At 36.4% G+C, this 10987-nt stretch overlaps 1 protein-coding gene across 2 annotated transcripts; it reads left to right on the forward strand.

The window, feature by feature from the left end:
- Positions 1-2825: 2825 nt before the first annotated feature.
- LOC127084501 (ubiquitin-activating enzyme E1 1) lies at positions 2826-10160 on the forward strand. 2 transcript variants are annotated; one of them, XM_051024964.1, is made up of 7 exons: positions 2826-3194; positions 3458-3810; positions 4357-4574; positions 5155-5949; positions 7816-8684; positions 8780-9212; positions 9426-10160. In XM_051024964.1, exons 2-7 carry the CDS (start codon positions 3474-3476, stop codon positions 10020-10022), a joined length of 3249 nt encoding a protein of 1082 aa, XP_050880921.1. In that variant the 5' UTR covers positions 2826-3194; positions 3458-3473; the 3' UTR covers positions 10023-10160. The 2 variants fall into 2 exon arrangements, with proteins under 2 accessions (XP_050880921.1, XP_050880922.1); XM_051024965.1 differs by having other exon boundaries at positions 3461-3810.
- Positions 10161-10987: the final 827 nt, after the last annotated feature.

The following is a 10987-nucleotide window of genomic DNA, read 5'->3' on the forward strand; positions in this document are numbered from 1 at the left end:
GAAGATGACATTCAAAGCTTTAGAATTCCCAGGGGCTAGGTCATCCTCCTCCTTGGACCATTGTTCTTCAGGCTTTTTCTCAGTAGTGGTTTCTCCTTCTTTAGTAACAACAGGATGCACCCAGCCTGTCAAGACAACTTTCCACGCCTTGTTATCAAGGGATTTTAAAAAGGCTACCATTCTTGGTTTCCAATAGTCATAGTTAGAACCATCCAAAATTGGTGGCCTATGAACAGATCCTCCATCCCTCTCCATTGTACCAGAAAGTATTCTCCCTAGATCTCACCCAGAGTTAGAGCAGGATGTCTGCTCTGATACCAATTGAAATTCTGGTATCAGATATAAGATGTCGAAGGTGATGTTACGACACTAATATCTGTTAATACACAATGGAAATATAAACAGAATTGTAAAGAAAATCACACAAGCAATTGTTAACCCAGTTCGGTGCAACTCACTTACGTCTGGGGGCTACCAAGCCAGGAAGGAAATTCACTATAATAGAATTAGTTCAAAGACTATCCGTACACTTCAACAAGTTACAGTCTTTCTCACCTAATCTCTACCCGTGCAACTTCTACCTAAGCACTCTTAGATATGAGAACCCACTCACTTCCCTTACAATCACACACCCGTGATTTTAAACAACAATCCTTGTGAAAAGAAAATACTTTTCAATTACAAAACTCTTGATTTTACTTAACAATTTCAATCAAGAAGACACACTCTTGATCTTGCTTCACAACTTTGATCAAGAAGACAAATCAGTCCAATTCAATCATCAATGGATGACTTGAATGACCTACAGACACAAACCCTAGCTCTCTCTCTAAATTTCGCTCAGTCTTGGTTGTGTATCCAAACAGGTTTTCTAAGCCCCTTTTTATAGAAGCGATCTGCTGGGCTTGGATATCTTGAAAACCCTAAATATATTTTCCAATCAAATCTTTTTATAACAGCTGTATAGATCTCTTTGGAAAATAATCAAATCTGGTTGAAATCCCTGATTGAATGCGCCAGCTAGCCATATCTTCAATCAACCAATGATTGCCAATACTTGTGCAATCACAAAACACCAGACATTCATACTGAATGTTCTGTGTACAGGATGTCATGACATCGAGTCTGACATCCTAGAAAAATCCTGCATAATCTAATTTCCTTTTATAGCAGGTACAACCATATCAGATACCATGACATTGTGTAAGTCATCTGAAACAATCCTGCATGAACATGTCTTCCATATAAGCTCCAGTAGGTACAACCAATATCAGAAGCCTTGTCATTGTACGTGGCATTCTGTAACAATCCTGCTTGCACATGTTCTTTAATTCCAGCAGGTACATAGGATATCTCATGTTAAGACATCACACATGACATCTTGTGAACACTCTTTGTTTTACCAAAATTGTTGCCAACACTTAGAATCAACACTTACACATCAGACGTCTCAACATCTAACCCCCAACAACATTGTCAGACCGACTACACACAACCCCCTGTCCGTCAAACTTTCTGTTCCACAAACATACAAACATACAACCCTAACATGCCATACACCCAACCATAATACCAAGAGCATACCCCTACCACCACCAACAACTAGATCATCAACCAGATACCCAACATCGCTTCGCACCAACACATCACCCTACCAAAACCGTCTTAGCCAAAACACTCAACGATCATTTAACACCACCTGTCCCTCCTCCTACCATAGCCAAGAAGCCCAAACATCTCAAAACCGAAACCTTCAACAACCCTATCTCAACAGGTTATCTCTTGCAGTTGGTAGTGATGTTCCTGGGTCCTCAGATGCTCAAACACCTGTGGTGAATCATCAACATGAGTTAGGGCCACGAGTTCGGGTAGTTAAGGGATGTGGGACCGGATGTCAGTTAGGTGATCTCGATCATCAAGATTAGACTTTTTTGTGTAAACGAGAATTAATATTAAAATGAATTGGTCCGATTTCGAAATTATGTATCATGTAGATTATTTTTGATTTTTTTTTACAAAACACACTGAGGTGCAAATCCAATTGACGTCTCCCTTTAACCTTTACACATGGGCGCCAATTGAATTGACTGCACCATGTGCCATAGTCAATCCAATTGACGCCTCCTCTCTAAGTTTAAGAGGAACTGCCAATCCAATTGGCGTCTCCTCTTAAAAGTGAGACAGATTAAGAATTATTTTGAAATCATGGTTATTTTGGGATTTTTTTTCAAAATCTGGATTATTTTAGTAAAAAAATATGAATTTGCTTATAGAGAATAAACTTAAAGGGTATTTTATAAATTGTGGCTTTCTATTTTAATTTCACATTTCTAATTCGTGGTACTGTTTTGTTACTTTACCCTTATTATAACTAATTACTTATATAATTTTTAATATGTTAATAAAAAAAAGATAGATAGTACATTAAATTTGTCCATTTTATATTTTGATATTTTACATGACTTTAACTAATATATATTTTTAAAATCACAGAAACAATAATACCAAAAGATAATAAATTAATTAGATAATTTTTCTATAGTTAGGGGTAGTTAAGTGTTTTCCTTGTTTTAGGTAAGTTATTATTATAGTAAAATTTAACCCATTGTTTAATTAGACGTAGTTTTTAAAGCAAAACGACGCTACGTCAAAAAATACGACGCAGGGAAAAATGTCTAAAACGGATTCATTATTAATGTTTACTTTACCCATCAGTTTCCCTTCTAGTTTATTCTATCTTAGATCTGTTATTCACCGTTGGATCCGATGCTCGTTCGAACACGGTTTAATGGACTGCCCTAACGCGAATGTCGTTCATATGTCAGAACAACGCAAAACGACGACGCTTCACACCTCACAGTACTATTATCCATCACAAACACTTTCTCTCTGTTCTTTCAGCTCTTCTCTCTCTGAGAAGACCAAAGAAAAAAAAGAGAAATGGAAGTAGCACTAGCACATGTCCTATCTCTAGATTCCCAACCCCAAACCCTAAAATAACAAAAATCCATAAATACCCCTCTCTCTTCATAAATCAAACTTTTCTTTCTAATCTCGCATTTCTCATTTCTAGTATAAAACAAAAAATCTCCAAGAAAGTGAGAACACCATTCCAACGCTAATCGCACATTGCAATCGCGAAACGCAAACGATTCCATTCTTTGTTTCTTTACTTCTCCTCGAAGTTCCAATCGGTACGTTGCTTCTCTCTTCTTCATTCTCTTTGCCTATGTCGTTCTCTTCTTGATTCGTTCTTTTGTACTCGAATCGTAATCATGCTAAGAAACACAGGGTTAGGGTTATGGTTAGGGTTTTTGTTAGTAGTTCTTCAGTTGATCTTTACTAATGCTGATATTGAGTTCGATTGCGGTGTTGTTAATTGTTCGCTATTGATTGTTTTTCTTGTTGTTGTTGTTGTGTTGATGATCGGTTTTTGGTTTCGTTGCGTGTTGTTCAGCAGCTTATTGCACTATATGCTTCCTAGAAAGAGACACTGTGAAGGAGTGGTTGTGGAAGAGGCAGCTACTGCTAGTTTTCCGAAGAAGAAGAATCTGATTGTGACAGTTGGAACGGAGGGTTCGGTTGTGAATAGCAACCGGAGTCTAAGCGGGAGTAGTAATAACAACAGCAATAGCGAGACGACTCTTGAACAAGGAACCTACGTCATGACTTTGGGAGATAGCAATCCGTCTGATATTGATGAAGATCTTCATAGCCGGCAGCTTGCTGTGTATGGTCGAGAGACCATGCGTAGGCTCTTTGGGGCTAGTGTTCTTGTGTCTGGGATGCAGGGTCTTGGTGCCGAGATTGGTATGTTGTTCCTGATCTTGTTGGATCTTTGTTGATTGCTTTTCAAGCTGTTGTTGTTACTTCAATGTAATATTATATTAGCTTCTTGATGCATGGGTATAGTTTTGGTAAAACTCTGGATGAGTATTCCTGCCACATTTCTTGTAGCTTTCACCTGTTTCTTAGATAATGATATTTGTTTATAAACGTTGTGATTTCGTAATTGTTTTTCACTGCAACCTGAAAAATAGAAGCCAGTGATTGGGATATCAATGTACATATTCTTGCAATTTATTGTATGTGGTGAGAGATTTCAATACATAATAATTTAAGGCTCTCCAAGTTAGTCTTGCAGTTTTTACATTGCTAACTTAGGCAATTGATTTGTCATATGTATCTCCACACATTACTTCAGTAATTTAATGTTTTTTGTATCTTCTTTTATAATACTTGGTGAAAGTTGAACAATTATATTTATGTTGTGCTATTGAAGTTCAATTTCAAGTATTTGTTAGTCTCAAATATTTGATCTTGTTTTGTATTCTAATAAAGTTAAACTACCTGCAGCAAAGAATCTCATTCTTGCTGGTGTCAAGTCTGTTACCTTACATGACGTGGGAACTGTTGAGCTATGGGATCTGTCTAGCAGTTTTGTGTTTTCGGAGAAGGATGTTGGCAAAAACAGAGCATTGGCTTCTGTTGGTAAGTTGCAGGAGCTGAATAATGCAGTTGTTGTGCAAAGCTTGACTTCTGAGCTGACAAAAGAGCAACTTGCTGACTTCCAAGTATATCTACTGCTTTCTACTCTTTACACACATATGTTTGTCTATGAATTTATTCATTATTTCCGGAGATTATAATTTTATCTACTGCTTTCTACTCTTTACACACACACAGGTTTTTGAAAGGGCAATGTAGCTGCTGGAAATGTTGTCACTTCTAGTATGCTAGTAGCGATTATTGTTATTTAGACAATTTGTTTATACAACTTTCTAGTTTCTCATAGCATATAAAATTACAGACATGCACACCTTTCCGTGTATTTGATTTGTTGCTCCTTTCCATCAAGTCCTGCTGTGTTGTTTTGCATGATTGTGTTGTTAAATAGCAGCTATACTAGCACTGTTACATAGTAGACTTTGGACAAACCTACATTGACCTTCCTTATGCTATTCAGTACCAAAATATTGTCAAATAGTGGCTACAGTGGCATTATTGCGTAGTAGAATTTTAACAATCCTCTGTTTTCTGCTATCTGTGATTGACAGTATTGCCTATTTCTGAAGTAAATATTATATAACCTATAATTTAGATTTAAATTAGAAATATTTATTTACAGACTTGTTTATTTGTTTCTTTTTGTAGGCTGTTGTTTTTACTGATGTTAGTCTTGAGAAAGCCATTGAGTTCAATGATTACTGTCACAGCCATCAACCTCCTATTGCTTTTATTAAAACTGAAGTTAGAGGCCTTTTTGGTTCTGTCTTCTGTGACTTTGGGCCTGAGTTTACTGTTTTTGATGTTGATGGAGAGGAACCCCATACTGGCATAGTTGCATCTGTCAGTAATGACAATCCTGCTCTAGTATCCTTTGTTGATGACGAGAGGCTTGAGTTTCAAGATGGAGATTTTGTTGTATTCTCTGAAGTTCATGGCATGAAGGAATTGAATGATGGAAAGCCAAGAAAAATTAATAATGCTAGAGCATATTCATTTACCCTTGAAGAAGACACCACGAATTATGGTAGCTATGAAAAGGGTGGTATTGTCACACAAGTCAAGCAACATAAGGTGTTGGACTTTAAGCCACTGAGGGAAGCACTAAGTGATCCAGGTGATTTTCTTCTGAGTGATTTTTCAAAGTTTGATCGCCCACCTCTCCTTCACTTAGCATTCCAGGCTTTGGATAAGTTCATTTCTGAGTTAGGCCGCTTCCCTGTTCCTGGAATAGAGGATGATGCTCAAAGGCTTATAGCCATTGCTAGTAACATGAATGACAGCTCAGGTGATGAGAAATTAGACGATATAAATCCAAAACTTTTGCGACAATTTGCCTTTGGTGCTAGGGCTGTCCTGAATCCTATGGCTGCCATGTTTGGTGGAATTGTTGGACAAGAGGTTGTCAAAGCATGCTCTGGGAAGTTTCATCCACTTTTTCAAGTAAGTATGTTTAAAATATTTCGTATTGTGCAAATAAAACAAGCATAACTGAAATAGTTTTTGACAAGTTGTTAGTAGTTAGCTGATTAATGTTTGTGTTTGGTTTCTACCTCCTTCAGTTAATATTTAATTTTGTTGCTCCTTAAATTATTTTATGTACTTGTTGGACAAAGCAATCGTCATCCAATCTAGTTTCTAAACAAATTGACCATCATTTCAGGCAGTTGAGCAAGACTTCTGTTGAACTTCATTATTCTTGTAAATGAAACTTGATATTCCTATTGCCACGTATTGCCTGTGATACATTTCATAAATATGCCTACACTTGTTAGGATAGGTATATGTTTTTAATGATTTATATATTTTGACGTATTGTTTAAAATAAATGAATTAGTATTTTAGTTTGAAACATATTTTTGCAAAATAATTTTAAATATAAATGTGCAGTTTACTTAATTTTTGTAATCATTGAAGCAAAATTTGGATGGATTGCTTAAAGTTGATGTAGCATTGTGGGGTCACTTTAAAGTGGTTAGGCAACCAGGAACAGGTTGCTTAGTTTTCTTCCATTGGAGATGCTCATATCAACACCTGTCATCCCGTCCATTTGCATTCATCCGTTATGAAGAGGGCCTTAGTGTTTTGTACTATTAGCTTCTCAGGTGACAACGACATTATTGTGATGTATTAGATATTTAAACAAGTTTAGGAAGTTACAGATAATAGTCATTAAGATTTAATACTAATTGAGTTAGAGAAACTAGAGGTAGTCAAACATCTAGAGATAGAGGAAGACCTAGAAAAACTACAAGAGAAACTATCAAGCAAGATCTCAAGATTGATAAGTTGGATAGAAACACAATCATTGATAGAGCATTATGGTATAATTTGATCCATGTTGACAACAACCAAGCCTTATCACACTAAAGTAAAGTGCTTCATGGATCAAACGTTGCCATAATGTTCTATCAAATACAACACTTCTCTCCAACTCATTTAAGCGTAATAGATGTGGTGAGTTTAAAGAAATAAGAACAAAGGAGATAAAGTGAAATTGTTGTTGTGGGTAGGCTTAAGTCTGTCATATTTGAACCCCAGTTAACAGTAGCTCAGTATAGAAGAAGACTTCCCCTTGCTGCCAATTGTCCACTTGCTGCCAATTGTCCGTGGTGAGTAGTCAAATACAATTTTCATTGAATTTGACATAATATGAATGACTCCTTTTTTCCTTGGTGGCATCTTTTCAAGTTGACTCCTGCAATTTTCTAGACTCATTGCTCTCCATACTCCAGCTTCTTATGCCAATGGGATGCTTTATTTACTTTGTGCTCTGTTAATGTTAAACCCAGTTTCTGTTTTGTCTATTAATTTATTGGTTTTTTACCTCACAAGTTCATGTTGTGAATAATTATCAAAGCACCGTGGTTCCCTTTTTTTGTGAGCATATTAATCATGTTGTGAATAATTATCAAAGCACCGTGGTTCCCTTTTTTTGTGAGCATATTAGTAAATGTATTTTGTTTATCTTGTAATTGTCCACATAAATTATCAAATTTTATGGTATTTATAGTATCTTGAAATTTTATGGTATACTTACCCCCCTCTATACGCCATGGTGTTTTTGGGATTTGTGTGCCGTAATCCAATATTATTAACTTTTAACGTTGTTTCAAGGTAGTGTTGATGCATCATTATGCTTGGTGGTAGTTAATCAGTGGGATTTTAGTTTTTGCCTAATTTATAGGGATGACAATATAAGTGAATTATGTTTTTATTGTTTAGGAGTTTTATAGTTATTTGCCTTTCCCTATTAATGAGCATTGGCCTATGTTACTAATTTTTGTTTAAACTTTTGTTCCTCTGCAGTTTTTCTATTTTGATTCTGTGGAATCACTTCCTTCAGAACCACTGGACTCAGATGATTTCCGACCAGTTAATAGTCGTTATGATGCACAGATTTCAGTTTTTGGACGGAAGTTACAAAAAAAATTAGAGGATTCTCAAGTGTTTGTTGTTGGCTCTGGTGCTTTGGGCTGTGAATTTTTGAAAAATCTTGCTCTTATGGGAGTTTCTTGTGGAAATCAGGGAAAACTAACAATTACTGATGATGATGTGATAGAGAAGAGCAATCTAAGCAGACAGTTCCTCTTTCGTGATTGGAATATTGGACAGGCCAAGTCCACAGTTGCCGCTTCAGCCGCTGCATCTATAAATCCTAGTTTTAACATTGAAGCTCTACAAAATCGTGTCAGCGCTGAAACTGAAAATGTGTTTCATGACACCTTCTGGGAAAACTTGGGTGTTGTGATAAATGCGCTGGACAATGTGAATGCAAGACTGTATGTTGATCAGAGATGCTTGTATTTCCAGAAGCCTCTTCTTGAATCTGGGACTCTTGGAGCAAAATGCAATACCCAGATGGTTGTTCCCCATCTGACAGAAAACTACGGTGCATCAAGAGACCCCCCTGAGAAACAGGCACCAATGTGTACTGTGCACTCATTCCCACACAATATTGACCATTGCTTGACATGGGCGCGGTCAGAGTTTGATGGATTGCTTGAGAAAACTCCAGCAGAAGTGAATACATATTTGTCCAACCCAAGTGAATACGCTACTGCAATGAGGAAAGCTGGGGATGCTCAAGCAAGGGATAATTTGGAGCGTGTTCTGGATTGCCTGGACCGGGATAAATGTGAAACTTTTGAAGATTGTATTACTTGGGCGCGGCTGAAGTACGTGCCTATCATAATATATGCTCGTGTTCTCTTTTAGTAATGTTATGGGAGCATATTAATTCCTGTCCATTTATAACCATTTTTATCTACAGGTTTGAAGACTATTTTGCTAACCGGGTGAAGCAGTTGGCCTTTACTTTTCCTGAAGATGCTGTTACTAGTACCGGAACTCCTTTCTGGTCTGCACCTAAAAGATTTCCTCGTCCACTGCAGTTTTCGACCTCTGATCTGGGTCATCTACATTTTGTGGTGGCTGCTGCTATTTTACGTGCAGAAACTTTTGGTATAGCAATCCCTGACTGGGTTAAGAACTCTAGGAAGGTGGCTGATGCAGTTGATAGGATGATTGTACCTGACTTTCAGCCTAAGGAAGGCGTGAAAGTAGTGACAGACGAGAAGGCCACCAGTCTCTCCGCTGCATCTGTAGATGATGCAAATGTTATTAATGATCTAATAATCAAGTTAGAGAGGTGCAGGACAAATTTGACCCCAACATTCAGGATGAATCCAATTCAGTTTGAGAAGGTCTGTTTTTCTTCATTACAATTGCAACTAGCTAGCCTCTTGCTAGTTTAATGTCTGTTTTCTTGAAATTTATGTTCATATGTTTTTTTGTATTTGCTTGAAATTGGATTGTCACCAGTATATGGAGGACCTTTCATTCTATATTTTTGAGTTCGAATTTTTTTGTATAATTTTCATAAGCTAAGAAATTGACTTCCTGTTAAAAAACTGCAGGATGATGATACAAACTACCATATGGATGTGATTGCTGGGCTTGCAAATATGAGGGCTCGGAATTACAGCATTCCTGAGGTTGACAAGCTTAAAGCCAAATTTATTGCTGGACGAATTATTCCTGCTATTGCAACCTCAACTGCCATGGCCACTGGTCTTGTCTGCCTGGAGTTGTACAAAGTTTTGGATGGGGGCCACAAAGTTGAAGACTATAGAAATACATTTGCAAACTTAGCATTGCCTCTATTTTCAATGGCCGAGCCAGTCCCACCAAAGGTTATTGAACATCAAGAGTTGAGTTGGACAGTTTGGGACAGATGGACACTGGGAAACAACCCTACCCTGAGGGAAGTTCTTCAGTGGCTGAAGGCTAAAGGCTTGAATGCTTATAGTATTTCATGTGGGAATTGTTTGCTCTATAATAGCATGTTCCCAAGGCATAAAGAGCGAATAGACAAAAAGATAGTAGATCTGGGAAGGGATGTAGCTAAGTTGGAGATCCCTCCATACCGTCGTCATTTGGATGTGGTTGTTGCATGTGAGGATGAGGATGATAATGATGTTGATATCCCTCTAGTATCCATTTATTTCCGTTAGGTTGATTTCATCTTTTGAGATTTAGGCTGAAAGACAGCATGTTTGACCCATGCTACACATTCATAATGATACCCAGATGCAACATTGTTGAATGTTTCACATAGTTCATATATGAATTCAATAGCAACTTTCAATCAATCCTTGTGGTGTTGTCTTTGCTCTTCCTTTAACTTTTTGACAAATCCATGGCTTGTCACTTTTTCTGCATGTGATCCCTTTATTGGTTGCAGTGCTTTTGTTTTAGCCTTGTTATCTTTTTTGGGTTTCAGTCTTTTATTCTTTTAATTGTTTGACATGATTGGACACGCGTATTTGGTACCCAGAAATAATTTTTTGAGCAAATTATCATTCAATTTCAAAGTTCAAGAAATTATGATTTTATTGTAACTTCATTATTTGATAGTATATTTAAAGTTTCATCTTTCCTCAAATTACACGACGTTTGATAATGGGATTGTTTTTGGATAGAAGGAGATCATTAATTGGATTTAGTTAAAATAGAGAATCAATACAATGTGAGCATGACAAAAATATAGTTGCTTAACTATGGTAATTGGTTGTGTACAATTTGAACAATTTACATCCTTAATAAAATGATTAAATGTGTTGATTTTGATGATAAAATTAATATCATTCACTAAAATATCCCTATTAATTATAGTTAAAAGAGTTACTTGAATAAAGTGAAAGATAATAAATAAGGATATGATAGTGGAAAAATAATAATAAATGCTACATTGGTATTATAAAAAAATTATTATTTTGAATTAGAGAAAATGGGTAAATGAGACACTTTTGGTGTCTGGCAAAATCAATAATCTAAAATCCGAAATCATGAAGAGAGATTTTATTTTTAGCATAATCTAGATTCTATAATTAAAAACCATCTCGAGGAGTGTTAGGCATAATACATATTCTATAATTAAAAATTTTATACATTTTATCTAAAGTGTTAGGCATAATCT

The sequence above is a fragment of the Lathyrus oleraceus genome, chromosome 5, assembly GCF_024323335.1.
Source record: "Lathyrus oleraceus cultivar Zhongwan6 chromosome 5, CAAS_Psat_ZW6_1.0, whole genome shotgun sequence".
Lineage (NCBI taxonomy): Eukaryota > Viridiplantae > Streptophyta > Magnoliopsida > Fabales > Fabaceae > Lathyrus > Lathyrus oleraceus.

Bases quoted from the DNA above. Each gene is read 5' to 3' on its own strand.
- LOC127084501 (XM_051024964.1), top strand. From the start codon at position 3,474: ATGCTTCCTAGAAAGAGACACTGTGAAGGAGTGGTTGTGGAAGAGGCA. The intron at 3,811-4,356 runs GTATGTTGTTCC...AACTACCTGCAG, and splicing joins GGGTCTTGGTGCCGAGATTG to CAAAGAATCTCATTCTTGCT. The intron at 8,685-8,779 runs GTACGTGCCTAT...TTTTATCTACAG, and splicing joins ATTACTTGGGCGCGGCTGAA to GTTTGAAGACTATTTTGCTA.